Source organism: Venturia canescens, chromosome 8, assembly GCF_019457755.1.
Source record: "Venturia canescens isolate UGA chromosome 8, ASM1945775v1, whole genome shotgun sequence".
In the NCBI taxonomy this organism is placed as follows: Eukaryota; Metazoa; Arthropoda; class Insecta; order Hymenoptera; family Ichneumonidae; genus Venturia; species Venturia canescens.
In genome coordinates this window covers 15,026,230-15,047,258 of record NC_057428.1, presented here as the reverse complement: position 1 = coordinate 15,047,258, position 21,029 = coordinate 15,026,230, and the positions used below count along the sequence as shown (strand labels likewise).

Genomic DNA, 21,029 nt, shown 5'->3' with positions numbered 1-21,029 from the left:
TCTGCTTCGGAGATTTCTCTTCGCTATCGAGAGAGATTCCGCGTGTTCCGCTCTCTTTTTCCCGGGCTTCTTTGTCCTCGCTCTTACTCCTACTTTGTGAGCCTCTCACCCCGAGAATTTGCCCGGCTCCTTGTGGAATCAACGGGAAAAATGCTCTCAAGAATCCGCAGGACAATTTTTCGATCTTGTCTCTTACTTTTGCTTGGATCTCTTCTCGTTTCTCCCGCTCCCAAACGACGTCTCTTGTGCCGCCTCGACCGACCTTTTTCTCTTATTCTGCAGCCTGCTCAATCCGCTTCTTTCACCTCCGTCGTTTTCGTCTCCCGTTATCTCAGCGAACATTGATTTCTAACATCCTCGTTAATGGGATCAGAGAAAGTGATCAATCCATTTACGTATCACGGGATGCGCGAGCACCGGCTCTCCTCGAACCCAACAACGATAATGATCTTCGAGTTTTCGCTAATTAAACGAACGTTTACTTCGATTTTCAACGCATTACCGGGCCCCGTTCTCCAAAAGCGAGCTGAATAAAGTTGCCGAAAAAATTGATTTTTGGATAAATTTTACCGGAATTTAGAGTTTGGAGAATCAAAGAATTTTCACGCTTGTGATGGACGGAAAAATCGAAAATCTTGCGCCATGTTTTTAAATCAAAGTTTTCGCAAATCCTGACGCTCAAAAAAAGGTGGAACACAGCTCAAGTGGCGCCATTTTGAGAAATTTTTTAATGTCAATAATTATACAAGCATACACGAACATGTGTTACTAAAGAATGCCGTTCATGCACAGTTTTTCAATAAACATTTATTTTCTAGTCGAAAAAAACCAAGAAAATCCCGTTTTTTCGTCCGCTGCAAGTAACCCCCCTTAAGGACTTCACAAAAGTGGACAAGAATCTTTGCAGTGCAGGAAAAATCGACTGAAAATTCTTAGTTGTTAATCCGAAGCTCGAAGCAGACGAGAGACAGAGACACGGAGGTTGAAAGGAGCGATTAAGTGGCGAGCCCGAATGAGAAGTAGGGCGCCAACGGTCATTTTATTTTTATTTTCGTAGAGACGCGAGCCCAGCTCGAGATATGTCGACGTCCTATTCGGACTTGTCCCCATTAACTTTAAGATCCCAGCAGAGGATGTGTTTTTCCGCGTATAAAAATGTCGAATAAAATTCTCAAAGGTGTCGTCAAACCATGAACACGATTTTCAGCAAAGCCCGCATGCTTCAACTCGAAATTACGGAGCGTCAACCCTCCCCATAGTTTGTAGCGAATAGCAACTGGTCCCGCATATATACGTTCTGCTCTCTCGCTCTGTCGGGTCGCCTCGGAACGGAGAACTTGATGGCAAGGCGTCATGGGAAATCGACGTGCTGTACTCGTGGGTCGCAATCGGGGTTATATTCGACTGGGACTATTGGGCGGTTATCGATACCTTCCTCATCCCTTTCTCCTTGGCAGTGCTTCTCCCTTCGCCCGCGATCCTCCTCCGCCGGCCCTCTCCCTCGGTCTCTCGCCCTTGGATCTTCGGAGCGTGTATAGCTGTAGGTTAACGTTCACTACAGAATCCACGAACTAGCATAATGCGGTAGGAGCGTCGAATCGTGATTAGGGAACAAAGTACCGACGGTTCTGTCGGCGTCTCTCTCTCTCTCTCTCTCTGGCGAGCAGTTCTCTTGATGATGCGGCTCCGTTGAGAGGAGGAGCCACTTGCAATGATTACGATATAGCGATTGATCGGCCGTTGTAATTGCTCGCGAATTCGCCGATTCGCGATTCCCCTGATTGGAGTGTATCCGAAATAAACTCAAGTGCGCGTTCGCGAATTTGAGCTTAAGCCAGGAGGACTCAAACTCGATGACTCTTGTCTAGATGTTATGCTCTTTGGATCGATGATTGATGACGAATCGGAGAGTGCAATCGACGGAGGTGGCTAAATCGCGGTACGACGAAGGTCGAGGCTCGGTCTGACTTTCGAGGGAGGAGCGTCGACCTGCTCTCGAAGGCCTGCCACTGTTAATTTTCGTATTGTTCAGCTTAGGAGAGAAAAAAACACGAATTTTTTGGGGTTTTAAGGTATTCCTTTCACGAACCCGAATATTCGACGTGCGAATAGATTGGCGAAATTTCAGGTCGGATCATCGAACATTTAATGAAGAATTGAAGCTTCGAAAATCGTAAAATTTATACGGGAGCTCATGGAAATTGCATCGTCGCTACATTTCCATTCAATAATTCAGAGGCTAGAAATCAGTCGAAATTTCGAGTGCCCTAGTCTCGCTCATGCGACAGGAATACCTTAAAACGAATGAGCGTTTAAACTCGGCGTTTAAAATGTAACTTAGCCATCATCGTATCTCGCTGTGGATCACGCGACTTGTAACATTACATTTTTCATTAATAATAAGTAGTCGGAGCTTTGCTCGAGTTTCTTCTCGCCAGTTTTCCAGGGGTAGAGCCCACGGGCCAAACTTCTCGACGCTTGTACTTCCGCGCCTTCCTCGCGTTCACAGCCTCTAAATGAAATTTCAACGAAAGAATGAATAATTAGTTGAACGAGAGTGGAAAGTTTCTTCCATTAACCACAATTACGTATCCGTCGTGTCGAATCGTTTGCTTATATTAAACAGCGACAACTTGAGTAATATTGCTGAGCATTCGTGAGCCAGAGAAGTGGCGCTGCGAGTAACACGAGGTTCTAGCCTCCCCGGAAAATGTCTTCATCACAAAAGCACTTTCTGAAGCAAAATGCACACAACGACGGAGTCTCCGATAAGCTTTCCTTGCCAAGGCTCCTCCTCGAACTCTCTCATGAAAAAGCCACTATTTTTCTTCTCAATTAGTGTCAATCCCAGATCGAGACTCGGTCTCGCTCGACTCAACGTAACTTTATAAAGCATTCAACAGCTTGGCTGCGACACATGGGAGAGTTGCCTGCTCGTGGAAATCGCAGCTACCAACATCAACGTAGGAATATACAGTATCAACAGAGCTCCACAAACAGTGGCATGCAGCGAGATATTCGATAGTTAGTATAGCAAGTATATAGCGAGCACGTAAATGATGCAGGCAACCTACATATGTGAATAAACTTTTGGCTAAATGTGCGCGGAGGAAGATCGCGCGGTATTACGTTTGAAAGGTTTGCACTGCGCTCACCTTATCGGGTGCAAGAGTTGGGATTTCCGGTTGGTCGACGCGCTATCGCGTTCATCGAAGTTTCAAAGTTCACAGTTGACAAAGTCTACTCAGAAATGGCCAGGCGAACGGGGTAGGAAGACTCTCTCTCTCTCTCTCTCTCTCGGAGTTGGCAGGTGTCGATATGCCAATCACGTTTCGAGATTACAGAGCGGGAGTCTCTGCTCCTCTCTGCAACTCTGCTTCAGCTTTCACTGCTTATAGATGAACTTATATATATGTCTATATGGCTCGGGTATATGGGTACATATGACGTTGCTTTATCGGTACGTGTCCGTACGGTTGGTCGGACCGAGCCAGCGAGCTCCGAGTGTGTTCGAGCTGGACGTAGATTGCGGGTTCGACGACGTGCACAGGCTGGCCAAGAGTGAGATCGGACGATGTTACATGCTGCGTAGTACAACTGAGGCTATAATGCGCCGTATATTCGTGGAGGTGTGAGACACGCGAAGGTGGAGAGAGAGAGAGAGAGAGGAGCGATGCGCTCGACGGATACTATGGCAACTATAGTAGAACGGTTATAATTAGGTCATACCAGTCTGAATTAGCATATATCGGTGGATTTCCAGGCGTCTTGATGCGCATCCCACACGAGCTTTTGCCCTCCCATCGCTCCTTTTTCTACCTCGAGCCCCCTTCGCACGTCTCTGGCTTTGCTCTCTGCCTCTTTCGCGAAGCAATTCTCATTTTTCCTCCAACATATTCACGCGGAGAGATGGTTTTTACAGACTCCCGGACCTGCTTTAATTGGGCTTTTTCGTTATTCGATTTTTCTCGGAGTTTCGCTTTCCGTGGGATTTTCTACCCCGTTCAATAGGTTTTTTCCTCCGGTCTCTCTTTCTGCTTTCTCCAACAACTTGCAGAATCGCGCCACTGTGCACACCGCATTCCGACACCGATGCGCGCCACCCCATTATCATTGCGGGGAACTTCGATCTCTTCACTGACACCCCATCGCGCCACTTTCTCTCTTTTTTCTTCCCTCTTCCTTCTCCTCTCCTCCCACTTCCCCCCGCCTTTCGTGCTCCGCACTCAATCGACTCCTCTCTCGATTCCGTCTTTGACCCCCATTTTTTTTCATCCTCCCCCTCCGGATCGCGACCTCATCTACTCCGCGCACCAGCCACTCCGATACCTCACGACCTGACCTCCCTGTACTCGCTCAACCCCAATGGCTTTACGCGATCCTCCTCCTCACTGGGTCACTGTCAACTCTGCGCATCGCTATATAACGAGGCTTCTTCCACTGAAACCTCCCTCTCCGCTCTCTTCACTCTCCTTCATTTTCCGACACCGACGATATAAGCCCCGCGAAAGCTCTCAGACTTACTTTTTCTCTTGCTCTCTCTCTCTCTCTCTCTCTGCCTGTTCTTCTTTCCAACTCTTCGCCTCATTTTGTCTCACTTTTCCGGTGCATTAATAATACGCTGTCAACCCCCTTCTCACTAATGAAGACATTAATGCGCGAGTGCTCTTTGCACTTAATTCTTCAACCGCGAGACACCGCGGGGTTGATCTATTCCGGTCTCTTCAAAGACTGCTGTCCATTTCCGTGCAGCTTGACACGTGCGCTTTCGTGGCACATTTCTTATAAATTTTCGAAAAAAAAACTCGTTTTTTTTACGCGTTTTGGTACGCCGTAAGAAATGGCTCCTTTGCGCAGGAACGCTTTGTCCCGCGAGCTCCGCAGAGCGCTCGATACCGAGTCGAGTCAAGTGAATTAGGAATATCGAGTTGAATTTATTGATATAAATGCAAATTAGTGCTCAAAAATGAAATTCGGTATCGAGGCGAATCGCGCGGATCCGGAATTTCGTGACGGGAGCGAGACAGCAAATTATTACCGGGCGCTGTGAAACGAATCGGCCAATAAAGCACTTCGGGGCTCTCGCGATACTTCGCCCGGTTCATAAATTCATCGGGTCGTTTGTTAAAGCGAGAAAAGCACGAGTTCGCTCGGTGGAAATGAAAGCGCGTGTAACCGGAGCGCTCGGCTCCTCGTCACGTCCATTTTTCGCTCACTCGCCAGCCGACTCCGTCACACGCATCCGAGCGACAAATACAATGCCTTAAAACACGAACGAAAAGCCATTTTTATTGATACGAATGGCTTACGTTAACTATCCGTAACACCCACGGAGCGAGCCCGTGCGTAGTTGGTGGTTTTAATCACTGCGCTACACCGTACGCTCACCCTTTGTTCGACCTTCCACCGGAGCGTGGGTGGGACGCTCGACGAAAAAAGGAAAACACGTTGAAATGTCAACGCCTCCGGATCGTGCATCAAACGCTATCTAATCTCCTCGGAACGGCGTTTAACACAGCCACGAAAATCCAGAAGCTCCAATATCGCCGAGTCCCTTAAAAAAGCCCCACTCGATCCACTCTTCGACGATCAAAATTTCCCATCGGGCGGATTTTTCAATTGAAAATATTTCTAAATAAATGATTTCCAAGAATTTTCCGCCTTTACTTGTGCCGTGGCAAACGCAACGTCACGCTACGAACGCGCTCACCCGCACCCGAGTGCAGGATCAAGTTGTCCTGCTGCACACTTTTTCCTCTTCTTTTCAGGTCGCTTCCAGTAATCTCCCGTCCCATGTCGCGCCCCCTTCTTCCTGTTGCTACTTTATTTTCTTTCAATTATTTTTTCCTTTCCCCACATGTATGGGCTATTTCAGAAGAAATTATCTTCACTTTGCTACCTTTTTTCATCAAAAATTTATCCTTCAAACGAGCAGGAATTAGAGGATGAAAGTGGCTCCGAGTCCAGCGCCTTTTGCTGTCTTGGATCCTCGGCTGCAGTATCGATCCACTAAATTTTCAAAATTTTCAAACGTCTGAATTTTTTCGAAGTCTAGTGCCTTTGAAATTTTTTTTTTCTTCGGTCATTACAACTTTGTCTCATTCGACTCAGAATCGCGTGAAACATGTTTCGAACCCATCGTTGGAGGTCATTTTTTCGATTTTTGAAATTTTCGAAAATTTTCGAACCTTGGAATTTTTTCGAAGTCTATTGCCTTCGAAAATTTTTTTTTTTCGGTCATTACAACTTTGTCTCATTCGACTCAGAATCGCGTTAAACATGTTTCGAACCCATCGTTGGAGGTCATTTTTTCGATTTTTGAAATTTTCGAAAATTTTCGAACCTTGGAATTTTTTCGAAGTCTATTGCCTTCGAAATTTTTTTTTTTTTCGGTCATTACAACTCTGTCTCATTCGACTCAGAATCGCGTGAAACATGTTTCGAACCCATCGTTGGAGGTCATTTTTTCGATTTTTGAAATTTTCGAAAATTTTCGAATCTTGGAATTTTTTCGAAGTCTATTGCCTTCGAAAATTTTTTTTTTTTCGGTCATTACAACTTTGTCTCATTCGACTCAGAATCGCGTGAAACATGTTTCGAACCCATCGTTGGTTTTTAAAATCGAACCCATTTTTTCGATTTTTAAAATTTTCAAAAATTTTCAAAAATTTTCAAAATTTTCGAGATTATTCGAGCAGCTCATGAAAATTTTATTATCTCAATTTCAAATGAAGCGAAAACCCCTTTCGAGGCTTTTACCCAATTTTTATTTTTATTTATGAATATTTTTGTACGTTCTTTAACCTTCCGCAACACTCCCGACCACCTGCACTTCCATCGAGGAATTTATTTGACACGGAAAGTCTCGTGCAGAATTTTTTAACTTCCGTACGGTGCATAATGTTAACGCCGTCTCATGGAATTACAATAATTCCTTCATTTGACTCGGTAGCGCGCGAGGGAATAGCAGTGTTGAACTCTCGACAGTCGTGCAAAGTCGCGCGTCGAGCACTCTGCATCCTGGGATATAAACGAAGGTCGCCTCGTCGCGTTTCGTTTCTTTTTGCATGCTTCGATCCGCTTTTTTTCTCGGCTTTCGAGGCATATCCCAGTGCAGAAATAACAGAGGACAGGTATCGATGCCGGAGCCAATAGTGTCTGAGCCCATCGAGCTCGCGAGATAAATCAGCAGAGTCCAAAGTCTGTGACGTCTGTGGGGCGATTAAAAAATATTTAAATACAAATCGAAACACCGAAAATCTGTCAAGTGACGAGCCCCATTTTTTCTAATTTACATTAAATTTTATATTTATTAATTTATATTAATTTTATTTTAATATCAATTTTATTATAATATACAAAAAAATACTATAAACTTTGTGTTAATAAATAAAATAAAATTTAAAATAAAAAAATAAGATTATAAAAATCGGAAAATGTCCCGTCGGAACACACGTTCGGAGCCTATTTACATGTAATTTTTCTGAACCACGCTAAAATCTTCTATTTACAAGACTCGATCGTTTGAGCGCTGCGTGTGTTTTACCACTCGACCAAACAGTGGGTCGCCCTCTGAGCTCGTAGTCACGTCCGCAGCAGAACGTTGAAAACCCCTATAAACGTGCTGCAGGCTACCGTTCATTCTTGCCTCAATTCAATGGGGCTCGCAATTGTGTCGATGCGATACAACACGCCGATTCGATTGGACAATCAACGTGATCCGGATTTTCATGCTTTCGTGCGTTCCGCATGTCGCTGGGCGAAGGTGGTGCTGATGCTGTCCACTAAAACGGTGACAGAGAGCTACCAAGTATTCTGTGTTTCCGAGCCTGCTGCGGGGCTCGAGCTGTTTTACACATGAGAAGAATTAAGAACATGACGATTCGATAACAACATCTGCTCCCGAATCGCATACGACTGCAGTTGTCATTTCGATGCTCCGCACAAATGACCAGAATGAATCGTTTTCCAATCGACCTCTCAATCAACCTTCATTTTTCTACCCGACCTTTTTAATCCTTACTCGAAATCCCGATTCGAAATTCGCCAAGATAAATCTACCCGGATTCGTCGCGTATACCCTCGGGGCGAGGGGACGATATCAAAATGCAATCAAAATCAATTTTCCTCGTCCCGAAATCGCGGCTTTTTTCCATCAAAATCTTCGACACTTCGATATTCGGTAACTAAATAGAAACGATGAAATTTGCTTGCAGTTCTGGTCAGCGTACGTACCATGCGGAGCGGCCCAATTGAACGCGGTTCAATTATCACTTGAGCAAATCGACGTGATTCGGAGGCTAGCTGAAATGAATGCTCAACACTTGACCCTCGTAACATCGGTCAGAGGTGAGAAATGTTTGCATAACCGTTTCATATATTTTTCTATTTGTAGTGTGCGCTCCGCGAGCGTGCAAACTGTGTTTCGATACCTCCGACGTTATTAACTGGAGAGCAAACATTCGATAAACATATTTCCGAAGCCCTCGAACGCCCGGCGGGCTCTTCGGGACTCGTGTAAGCGCTGCAGCTTTTTTCCCTCGATACAGTTGCGTTCGGCAGGTTTTTGCGTGGAGCGTTTAAAAAGCTGCTTGAGAAAATCCGCGCCTCGGATCCGTTTCGACGGCGGAGCTCACTTTATCCTCAAAAAGAAAAATTCCGCTTCTCGAGTCTCCTGCAGCTCGAGCTCTCCTCAAAGGCCAATTACCCTTCAACCCTCATTGCCTGCCCATTTCCCTTTTTTCCTCCCCCAATGCGATGCTTCTCGAGGCCTGAGCTCGAGCGCGTTTCAAACAAAATCCAGCGCGGCCCCGCCTCAGCCTCGATGCAGCGGACCATCAAACGCGGAGCTTCTCACGCGTCGTCCGCGTTCGCCGACGCAGAATTATGAAACTACGGTAAAAACGATCCGGAAAAAAATGAACTCGGAGCTCGACGGATTCGACGAACAACGCGAAAATGTTCGCGGGTTCAATCGAATTTTTCACAAACTATGAAAATCTTGAGTGCGACAAAGAAAATCTCAGCTCTCGTCGTAAGTGAAGATGCTCGCGCAGCTCGGAGCATTGTTTTAGTGAAGAGGCGGATCGCGACTCCGCCGGCAATTAGAGGCGTGCTTTTAATTACACCGAAGCTTGTTCTCGCGTCGCCGTATGTTAAACACGAAATTTTTTAATTACTTATATTCATGGAACGAAGAGGGAGAGTTTGCGGGAAGCGAGATACGACGAAAAACGGTGACCGCACCGGGGCGATTCGTCTGCTGAATAAACTCGAAGATGGGGCGTGTGCTTTCGAGAGGGAAAAAAGCGCAAATGTAGAATTTAAATACGTTTGCGTGAGCCGGATCATATACAAACGGCGCGGCTGGATAAGATTCAGAGTTGAAGATAGAGACGATGAGAGACGAAAAGGGACGCGGGGAAAAGACCGCTTCCGCGGTCACGTTACAGCTCCAAAGTTTCTACTTTAGAAAATTCCCGAGGCTGAACAAGCTCCGATTCTGTCCACATCCATATATCTTACTCTCCTATGAACCTTTCTCTCTCTCCCCATGCAAAAAGTATGTACGTAGCCCGCTCGCCTGCGTATCAAGGAAAATATATACAAGTGTTGTACATTACATAAACCGCATAGCGAAGAAAGGGAATTGCCCTCTGAAGATAGAGATCGCGAGAAATGGCCATGTTTTTCTGGCCAACTTTCCGAGCTCCTGTATTCTCAACCTGCTCTTTACGCCCAGGTGTTGCTCGCCTTTTTTTACCTCAACGTGTAGGGGAGACCGGGGCAAAAGAGGGTACCTGAGAAAAATCGTGCTTTTTAGTCGAGATAAGTCCAGTCGGTTTTTGGAGGGAAAAAAATTGTTTTTTTGTTTGGGGTGCTCCTCGGAAATTGATAAAATTTTATTTATTTTATTTTTACTGGGCAATTTCGATCCGCTGCACATTGGATGCGAGCTTCTTCTGAACGTGCGTGGTCACACATTTTGGGAAATACGCGCTAGTCACGGGGGTCGGATTGACCCCGGGCGCTCATAATTTATAAATTCTCGATGAGAGTTACGCTTAGGGTCGTTTTGACCCCGGGTGACCACGGAGGGTTGAGAGTCGAAGGAAAATGAGAAATCCTTCAAATTTTCTCCTGTTTTCCTATTTTAATTTGTTTAATTAAAAATTCGTTTTCTTCCTTTTTGAGATGCTTTTCTTTATTTGCCTTCCTGAAAAATTGTACCAAATAGCAAGAGAAAAAAATGATTTCCGCATTTCTCGAAGCGCCCCGTTTCGCCTCGGTATCCTGTTTTGCCCGGGTCTCCCGTGTACGTGCACGCGCCTTTATGCTTCCTTTCATCCCGTTTCTCCGCGTTGCCTTCCTCGGGCGACTTTCCTCTATTTAAACTTCCTTATCCTCGTGACTCGTGCGACGAATATCTTTTGCTTTGTTTTCCCGTGCTCTCGTCGTTTTCATCCTGCCCCGAATCTTTCGCTCGCGTGTCGCGCGTTCTCTTCTTTTGTATCGTTCTGTTCGGGGCCGACAAAGAGCCGGGCTGGAGGAGCGCGCCGGAAGTCGTCCGCGAAACTTTCGCGGAGCTTCGCGCTGAATTCCCGTTTATCAAACTTTCAGTCGAATGAGACTGATCGAATTACTGATTCCTCCGCAATCATATCGTTTCCCAGGGGGCTTCAGTTCCCCATTTTACTCCCGCGCTCCCGAGTCCCTGTTCCTTCAGAGGCCGCAAATATTTTCTTTCTTCCCCTCGACCAATAAAAATCTCGCATAAATTTATTCGCCCACCAATCCAAGTTCCATTCCACGTCTTCTTTTCGTCGCGTCAAGACCCCGCGCCAAAGGCAACGCATTTCAAAAGAGTAGCGCGACGAACTAAATACACGCGAACGCATATACACAAGCCGAAAATTCGCAGCAGATACACGATCCGTCTATATGCACTTACGCCGAATGGAATGAAGATTGCGAGTAAAATCCGTCTCTCTCCATTGATTCATGCATTTCCGCGGCGAGATCCCCGCGAGCCCGGGGAAAGCCGAGAAGTTAATCCGGGTGAGAGCAAAGTTTTTAAATACGACCTACATTATGTGCGGTAGCGAATAAACTTTTGAAAAAAGGAGCAAGAGACAGACAGAAGGACACAGATAAAAAAAAAAAAAAAAGGAAAGTACAAATCGTGGTACGAAGCGGGTTACTCTACGGCACTTGGATAGAGCTCGAAACTGGAAAAATCCGAGAAAAATAGAGGGAATGAATGGTATCTGGTACATAGATGCCCCACGAATCTCCCCCTTCCTCCTTCTCCCTGCTCTGTCCCACTGCGTATGTACCTTTCTCGTATATTTTTATTATATACATCTATAGAGACAAACATATAGCATGTGTTACAGAAACGTAAGCAAGAGAGCATCCATATATCGCGCAATATATATTCGCACATTCGAGATAGAGAAAATCGAGGTCACGAAGTTCATGCAACCCAGATTCCACCTACGCTTAACTCTCCAAATCATTGCTTTTCCTTCTTACTCGTATTCATCGATCACTACAATTTAGTATGGCTTATCTTTCGAGAGCCTTTGTTACAGAGGTCTTGTACAGGTGTTTGTTTATATTTTGATGGATACGCGTAAAGATTGGATCTTTGAGGAAAAACGCGGAGGGCGACGAAGCCTGGTGGAAGACCGGGGAGCCCACTTTTCGTTTTCTTCATTAAAATTATGTTGTGGAATAAAATGTTCTTTGCTGAAAATGTGCCACATTCGTAGATTGTTTGTCGAGGAGAGTATTTTCTGGAGTTGATAAACTCTGGAGAATTTACGACTTTTTTTCGAGTATTCGGTTCTGTGAATCTGGGTGAAAAAAGAAAAATCGGAACCACCGGAATACTCTGGCTGGCGTTGATGCACCGGGGACACTGAACGATTTTTTTCGGAAGCTGAAACAGCAACTTCCGGCTGAATCGAAGTGCTCTTTTTTGGCGCTGCCAGCAAAAAAGTTTCTCAAGCTTGAACTCGAAAATAATACGCTTCGTAAATAAATTTGTCATCGGTATCGCTGAACCGAAAGAAAAGTAATCGAGGACTCGCCAAATTTAGTTGATTCGGAGTGACATGTTTGCTAAAGTTTGCTTGACTTGCAGGTTTAATCGAGGCCCATCGAGAGGGCAAGATCGCAAGTCTAATCGGAGTGGAGGGTGGTCACTCTCTCGGGAACAGCCTCGGAGTCCTTAGAACGTTTTATGGTCTGGGGGCTCGGTACCTGACGCTCACTCACGCCTGCGACACGTCCTGGTAAGTCGTAGAAACGAGCAGGCAACACGTCGAAAGTGCGGGGATGTAAGCTCCGCCGTTGGTGTGTCGGGGGCGCGGTTGGCGGAGAAGCAAAAGGATCGTACACGGGCGATGTTAGAGGCCAATAAAACCAGCATCTCATCCCAAGGGTTACAATCCTGGTGGCGCATTTTCTCAAATAAAACACCAGCGGGGAGGTAGAATCTTGAGATTTAGCTGAGAGAAAAAGGCGTCAGGCACTTTGTGCTAATTGCGCCGATGGCCGTGGTGCGCACGGCGGGGGAGTGTTGATGGGAAACGTTCAGAAAACACTCTCTATTTTGGCGGGTCTCAAGAATATTAGAAAAACAGGCGCGCGTGTAACGAGGGAAGAGAAAACAGAAGAAGAAAGCTTGTGCTTTTTTCTCGAGATCTGAATTGGACTTTTTGATTGATGGTACGGTGCAATAAAATCGAAACGAAATCTTGGCCCACGATGCGAGGCATAATTGAATGAAACAGGAGTCGAATGCGAGCGGGGGCTGAGGCTAACAAGCGAAAGGGAACGACACACATACGTAATAAGGCGCGTGTTTGCAAGAGCGTAGAAGCAATAAAGGGAGCGGGAATGGGAAAGAGTCTGAGGTTATCCGAAAATAGGTGGGAGAGAACGAGATGAGGGTGTTCGGGAAATTGCGTGGTCGGAGGGAAGGCCCACGAGGGAGTTCCCCTCGGAGCTGTCGCTGCTGCTTGGGGGAGCTTTTTGCAACAATGTTGAAGGAGCGAGTGCGCGGAGAGAGCAAGAGGAGCGTTGACTTTGCGGCATCAGGGTCTACAGTCTGGTTAACAGTTTCAGCCTCCCATGAGTACGAAAGCCCCAGCGCCGTGTCGTATAGCGGGACAAGAGCAACGGCGAACAGCTTTTCCCCAGGCATGGTAACGCGGGTGAAAAGTTGACCGGATTCGTCGTACGTGCAACCTCCGGAAAATATTAGCTCTGTCCGCTGTTGCTCGTTTCCCGACAAATCCTGACCGCGTCTCGTTCTTTGCTTTTCTGCAGTTTTTCTCTCCTGCTGTTTTCCGCTCTCGGTGCCTGCTAACAAATAAATCAAAAATGGGCTCTTCCGCGAGTGGCCAAACGTTTTCAGCTTTTCACCGCCGGACGGTGTACAAAGCATCGTCGAAATAGCCGCATCGACGAATCCACTTTTGTGCCGTTAATTAGCGGTGTTGACGGAGCCGGCCGGTTCTGACGACCGCAGCGGAAAAACGCTTGGCGATACGCTCTAGATGCACAGAAGCATTTTTGTAGAGCGTCAAATTTCCTACAAAAAACTTGCCGTCAACATTTTTCTGTTTCCACAACTTCGGGAGCGAGTTCCCCCCGAAATCAGGCATTAAAAATGCACGCTGCTCTGAATTCAAACTCAGCAAGAGAGCGCACACTGTTTTCCGAACAAATAAATATCCCGATTGTAATACCCCGGCTCGTATTTGTATGCTTTATATTATCGTATTTGGCCCTACATTTATGTACACGCTTGCTCTGCTCAGCCCCCCGGTTTCTTACGTAGTTTACGTGTACACACAAAGACGAGACTTTCTTCCCGGATTTTTCAATCCTTCCTCGGCTCCGCTTTTTACGCGTCCCTCGCGACGTTGCCGCCGCCGGCTTTTCACGCTGGAGAGCCGTGAGTACGACATTGCAGTGGCCGTAAATAAGTAGTTGGGCCGTTGTTGGTTCTCGGGTGACGCGAAATCACCGGCCCATTCCACGTATACCGCGTAAATTCGTACCAAAGTGAGAGAAGGACGACGCGAGCCCGCGAGAGAGAGGCTGAAAGCTCCGTATGTGTGTATATACATACAATTGGTGCTGCATCAACGAGAGAGACTCTACGGCTTCCGCGCTCCACCCTGCTGGCGTTGATCTCCGCCATTTATCGAGTCGACCAAGAAACTTTGCAGGGTCGAGAAGCCGAGAGGTCTCTGCGATATCTTTCTCTCTCTCTCTCTCTCTCTTTCGCTCTCTCCCCCTTTTCTAAGGCTATGCCACAAATTCTCATCAACTCCTGGCTTTCTCGCACTACACTGGCATTACTGTTGATATACTATGTACAGCTATAAAGAGAAATAGCGAGGAGTGTGGGTAGGAATGTGTGTGTGTGTGTGTGTGTGTGTGTGTGTGTGTGTGTGTGTGTGTGTGTGTGTGTGTGTGTGTGTTCAGGATGCCGCTCCTTCTTGGCCCACAAATGAAACGTCTCTCATAACCTTGCAAATAAGATGGGCAGATGGGCACTTGAGAGGCTCTCTTCGCACTTGCCTCTTTTATTGTCTTCTCGCTCTTCTTCCTATTCTTCGCTCTATAAATATCACCCACACACGTTCGAGACTCCTCGCATGCTGCTTTTTCCACTCGCCACCGCACCGCGCTACGGGTGCCGTTAAGTCCCTGGGGATATTGAAAACTCAATATCGAGTCTGTCGATAATGTGTCATCGGAGAACTTTCCATTCGTCATACAATAACTGCCACTGGACTCAACGCCATGCACGCCAAGATTCATCGATTAATTAAGGATCCCGCGATTCTTCGGGTCATCCCTCGCCCCGCCTCTCCGACACGTCCCACACTCCTTATTTTTATCCGCCAAAACTATTGGCTCCGAAATACCCCTTCTTCACTGGCTTTGCGATGATCCACGAGATTTGCGACTCATCCTATTCCCTCATGCTATTCTTTTTCACGCACGCGTCTCTCTTGTACTCGCCGGGGATCTGCGAGACGATCCGCAGCATATACAGGGGAGAACTCGGCGAAACGAGCTACCTTAAGAAGTATCGTAATTTTCAGAAGTTTGAGAAACTCCTGTTCCCGACTCCCGAACACTATAATAAACTTACTGAAATTTTGGCAATAGTTTTTATAAAAAAGGAAAAAAGTCCTCGAGGCGCCCCTCAAAAATAGTGGAATTGATTTTTCACTCAAATTTCAATTCTTCTTGAGTACTTCATCCTTAAAAAACATTCGCAAAAAAGTGAATAAATTCCTCAGAAATTTCTCCCTTTGTTTCAATTTTCATGAATATTTCGAATTTCTTCCGCTTCTTGAAACCTCCTTTGATTACTTTTAAATGTATACCAAATTGTCAGAATAAAAACAAAAGAATCTCGCAATTTTTCAGCCTCCCCGTTTTGCCCTGGGCTCCCTTGTATCGCGGCATGGCGAACGTTCCTGATCCTCGAAAAATGAGATATCGCCGAGCAAAGATCCGCCTAAGTAACGTCCAAATCCCAAACGTATTTACGAATTTTCAAAGCAGCAGCACACCGTTCTACTTGTCCCTGGACACTCGTCCAACAAATGTGAATACTTCTGAAAAAGAAAATGTAGTTCAACTCGATATATATGACGGGCTTTATGTACTCGGGAAGTCTCGTTCTCTCCCCACCTCTCGCAGCCAGCATCCGTACACGCAGCTGAGCTTTTTATATAGAGAGACACGCAAGCAGATAGACTGCAAGCTTTTCGTCACTTGTACGCTGACGAAAAAGTGCTCTAACCCGCTCCACACATGCCGGCGAGAAAGCCCCTCGCTGCTTCAAAGTACACCGAGACTTAAATCTTCCTCGGGTCTTAAAAGTTACGCTTCCGTGCCCTTGTCATATGACCATACGACTCCCCAACTTTACGCTACTTTTATGGACAACTACCCGAAAGAGCTCACTCTTCAATAAAGTTTCCCGTGAATTTCGTCGTCTTGGTCCCCTTTTTGCCAGCCGATGGGGGCGGGGGGCATTGCTCAAAACTTTATCGCCGATTCATCGAACAACAATCGGGCAACTGTGACGCCAAATATTCAATCGGCGAAACAAGAAATCGGGGCGGTCACAGTGTTTTGTAAATATTTTTGCTCTTCTCGATGCCTCTCGTTGCTTGGGAGCATCACCGTTCACTGCTTAAATTCGGATCCCTTCGGATGCGAGCCTCTGCGAAATCGAGCTGCCCCCGGCATCGCAGGAGCTCGTGCCTGCATTTGTCAAGCTGCCAGTCCGCTTCGCTTCCTCAACATTTTCATCGGGATTGAGAGAAACTACGGAAAATGGCTTTCAGCGCGATGCACGCGATAATCGAAAGCGATTCGATGTAATTAGCAACGAGAGAGACTCGGCGGGAGATTTCGAGATCGATCGCCGACCATTTTCTCAAAAATCTTTTTTCAACCCATCCTCGAATTCTCTTTTTTTAATGAATTCTTTTTCTCCTTTTATCTCGGCAGGGCAGTCTGTTCTGTTGGCGAGACGAACAGTACGCAGGACCACATCCCGGGCCTGAGCGAATTTGGGAAGGTAAGATTATCCGTACTTTTCAAACTTCTCAAAAACCAAAAAAATAAAATGAACGAGTTTTACAAAAAGAGAAAACTAACGAAACGAGCGATTCCTTCGGGCTCGTGGCTCGCTCGGTTCCAAAGTCAAATTATTCCCCCAGCTTGACGGACGCGTCGAGAAACTCGCTCGCCGGATTCCCAGGCTCGTCCTGAGGGTCCGCTGAGCTTTTTTTCCGTCGCCGGTCGAGCCTCGTCAAAGATAAAATCACCCGACGAATTGACACCCCCTGCTCCTCAAAAGCTACAAGTTAGAATTGAAACAAGAAAAATCCGCAGATAAATACGAAGCTGGATGGATTCCGTGGATGAAATGGATCGATGCAAAAATGAAATTGCTTCGCGTAAGAGCGGGGCGGGGAGCGGCACGTTGACACGTCTTTATATTCCCGGATTATTTATTTGCACAACTTTGTTCCCCCCCCCCCCGCCCCGCGTCATTTCTCATTCCGGGGTCGTATCACGTCTGTAAAAGTCTTCGAAAAAGCTCCGTAGCCACGCCGCCCCTGTCTCCGTGTGTGTACACGTCCGCGAGGGTGTGCGGCTCCGTATATATGTCGACGTATCGGGAAAACAAATGGCAATGCCAAGCGAGGGTCGACTGCAACGTGCCGCCAGAAATATAAGGGGTTTTGGGGGGAGCTTACTGTCCGGAAACGCGGTCGTTATTATGCTTTCCCGTTTGCCGGGGCGAGGAGCGCGAGGGGCGGCGAGATGCTTCGACGTGCCACGGACTCGTCTTGTATCGGCCGCCATTACTGGTTACACAACGGCTGAACAAAGTAGGCCAGTATATACGTATAAATCCCTGCGTCTCGCTACAGATATGCCGCACGTGTGCAGGTAACGCTGCTCGAAATATCACGATCGAGATTCCGGAACGCGGGCCTTTTTACGACGGCCTATATTTTACGGTATCCTTAGCCCTAACAGGCTCTACCATTTCGGAAAAAAACAGGCCATTCTACACCCGCGAAAGGACTCGTGAGCCGGATCGGTTTCGACGGTGCGCGCACGAATGCGCGATTGATTATTCGGTTTTCTTCAATTTTGAGCATTTTTATTTAGCAGATTTTCTGACCGGTTCGGCGCATCGAGACGGTTTTATGGGAAAGAGTTCTCTGTCGGGGAAAAGAGAAATTCGGCGGTGGTTCTATTCGTGCAAGCGAGGACTTTATGACTCCCCGTGGGATTGAAAACAGCTTGGAACATGCGTCGGAGGAGGGAAAACGGGATCCGAATTTCAGGGGTGGGCGCGCAATAAAAAACGTCGCATTCCGCATTCGAGTCTCTTCGGATTTTGCAAAGTAAATTGGTTTCTTATAGACTCGTGGGAAAGGGTCGAGATTCAGACGTTTTGCTTTTAGCGTAAACTGCCCGAAATTCGTGATTTTTTTGTACTCGATAGCTTTTCTTCGATGCGAGAGCGAACGAAATTGGCACTTTTGGGGTCATTAATTCACGGACTCGGCGCAGTGAGCCGGCCCTTTGGAACGGGGACGCCCAATAAGTCGTTCGTGTACAGAGAGAGACTCGTAAATAGGGGGAAGAGCGAAAGCAAATCTTGAGCTAACTTTGACCAGCATTGCGAGCGCGAGAGAGAATGACAGAACGGCCAAGGGGCGGGGAGGGAAGTAAAGTGAAAGAGAAAGAAAAAGGTGGATATCTCATTGGACGTTGAACGATTCTTTTTCCTAAGGCGGTCGTGAGAGAGCTGAACAGACTGGGAATGCTCGTCGATCTGTCTCACGTTTCAACGAGGACCATGAGAGCGGCGCTGCAGACTACGAGGGCACCGGTGATTTTCTCTCACAGCGCGGCTCGTGCGCTCTGCAATTCCAGCAGAAATGTGCCAGACGACGTGCTCAGAAATCTGGTGAGTTTTCCGTAGCATCGAAAAATAGAGAGAGAGAGAGAGAAAAGACGAGAGCGGGAAACGCGGAGGAGCGCGCGAGGCAAATGATAAAAGGAGGAATAAAAAGATCGCCGGGAAGACAGGAGGAAAAGAAATAAGTGAAATACAAATGTGGAGTAAGAAATAGCAAGAAATTTTCCATGGCCACGTACCACAGACGAAATAGGAAAACACTCGCGCACACCAGCCTGCTCCAACGCGAACAATAAATTCGAAACGTCCCCCGCCCTTATATTCGATATATTTTTATGGAAATGACTTTTCAGTTTTTATCTACTCGATTTTATGGCCGCGGGATTCGGCGAGATCGTTAGCTCAGCCAGCAGGACGGTGCGAATCCGTCACTCGATAGAGTCGGCTCAATTAAAAAATCAATTGTTCACGATCCCACGCGAAATGAACGCAACGAAAAGCGTGAGGGTAGTCTAATCGCGATACGAACAGAAGATTCGTCGAAACAAGTTCGCCAAGGATCGTGAAAGTAGAGAAAAAGCTCAGGAAACAATTTTTTTTCGTTATTTTATGAAAGTTCCAATCGAAGCACAACCAAGTTTGAAAATCGAAGTGAATCGAATCGAGTCCTCTACACAAAATCGTTGAATACAATTTCCGTACAATTTCGGTCCGTCACGAAAACTTGCTTCGACCGTTTTTATATCGAGTTTAAATTTCGGGCGAAAATTCATTGAATAATAGAAAAAACGGTATCGAAATTCTCGAAACTAGCGAGCGCTCGACAGAACAGTCTTCAATAATTCCGACGATACTTGCTCGAGCTTATTAATAAGTTCGTAGAATTCAATGCGATAATAATAAATCAAGTAAAATAATAAAGGCTGGTAGGAATGGATTCTTCGATGGCGCAGAGCATCGGTCCGATTCTCTTTTTATTTCATAGCCCGAGCAGAGCGAGCCCTTCGGGCGGCCGTTTGCCAAAAGAGCTAAATTCTGGGGCCATTGCGGAGCGGCAGTTCCGTTTAAAAAGCCCTCGTGCAAGCGTATTGAAAATCGAGCAAAAATCTCCACTGCGGAAGCTAAAATGCGAGGGGACGTGAGAAAACATATAAAACTGAGAAACGCGAATGAAAAGAACCGCGATTTTAAAAAAATAACTTGGAAACTTTGAAGCGTCGCTGCATCACGAGCTCGCCGGAAAACACGATCGGTCAACGTCAATTTAGCCTCAATCGTTTCTCCCCAATCCCCCAATCAAATAGCAATTCGTGTACGCGGTAAATTGAACGAAGGCACAATGCTAACTTATCCGAGGATCTGACAGAAGAAAATCAGTCGGGGAAACGCGCCGCGAGATGAAAGCTTTGCCCTTCCGTGCGCGCGAGAATATCATTGGAGGAAGTGGAACTTGCACTCAACCTTATCGCGGTTTTGCCTACTAGATTCCGACGGTTGAGGTCTCCTATATATTACAAGCGCAGACGTACAGCGCAACGCTATAGACATAGCCGGAGTCGGGCCTGACTGGCTCTATCACGAGCTCGGGAATATTGCGCTGGTGAATTTCCGACAGATGCAAATTTCGCGTCGGTTGGTCACCGCAACCGGTGAGAAAGTTTCACTATCTCTCGCTCACTTCTCGTCTGTGTCTCTCGAGGGACTCGTGAACTATTCGATTTCGTTGAATTTGAGCTCGTGCCACTTGCTCGAATTTCACGAGAGCGAGCGCGCCCCCGCCGCGCCTCCGTATTTTACGTCGCGTTTCCGGATTCGTCGGTTTTTCAAGGACTGAAGCATTTTTATTATTGCAGGCGAAAAACGGAGGCGTTGCGATGATCCCTTTTTATACGTACTTCATAACGTGTAACAACACAGCGACAATCAAGGACGTGATCGGTGAGTCATCGCCGCGAGCTACTTTTCTCAATCGAAATTCTCTCTCCCACGTTGTCTCGTTAATAAAATGACTTTTGTGACATTCCCAGCACACATAAACCACATAAGAAAAATAGCGGGCATCGATCACGTCGGTATCGGGGCGGGATTCGACGGCATAAACTTGTAAGTTGCTCAATATATTACGTTCCCCATTGACGGAGTTTTAATTTTTTGTCGTTGAAAATTCAATGATTGATCGATTTGTCGCGATTCTAATGAGCTTTGACGGTGAAATCTCAACGAGAAGTTGCAACGAGAATTTTTGAAATGCGTAAATGCTCGATTGGATTTTCAGCACCCCAACTGGACTCGAGGACGTGTCGAGGTATCCTCAACTATTGGCGACTCTTCTCGAGGATCCAACATGGTCCGAGGACGACATAAAAAAGCTCGCCGGCCTCAATCTGCTAAGAGTGTTTGCCAGAGTCGAGCAGGTGCCTACCGCCAACTCTCTCTTTCTCATTCTTTGTCACTTCCTTCTCTATTTTTTCGTGCTTTTCTTCGGTCCCGCAATCAATTTCCTTATCCAGCATCGAGCGGAAATCGATCTTATCAC

At 46.6% G+C, this 21,029-nt stretch overlaps 1 protein-coding gene across 5 annotated transcripts in view; it reads left to right on the top strand.

Moving 5' to 3' along the window:
• Nucleotides 1–21,029, top strand: part of LOC122414643 (dipeptidase 1-like) — a 65,154-nt gene that overhangs the window by 36,645 nt on the left and 7,480 nt on the right. For all 5 annotated transcript variants that reach the window (XM_043426106.1, XM_043426108.1, XM_043426107.1 and 2 more), the window contains 7 exons: nucleotides 8,217–8,349; nucleotides 12,149–12,299; nucleotides 16,558–16,627; nucleotides 18,365–18,541; nucleotides 20,347–20,431; nucleotides 20,521–20,596; nucleotides 20,769–20,907. In XM_043426106.1, the coding sequence (XP_043282041.1) occupies nucleotides 8,217–8,349; nucleotides 12,149–12,299; nucleotides 16,558–16,627; nucleotides 18,365–18,541; nucleotides 20,347–20,431; nucleotides 20,521–20,596; nucleotides 20,769–20,907 (831 nt within the window). The remainder of the gene's footprint in view (nucleotides 1–8,216; nucleotides 8,350–12,148; nucleotides 12,300–16,557; nucleotides 16,628–18,364; nucleotides 18,542–20,346; nucleotides 20,432–20,520; nucleotides 20,597–20,768; nucleotides 20,908–21,029) is intronic.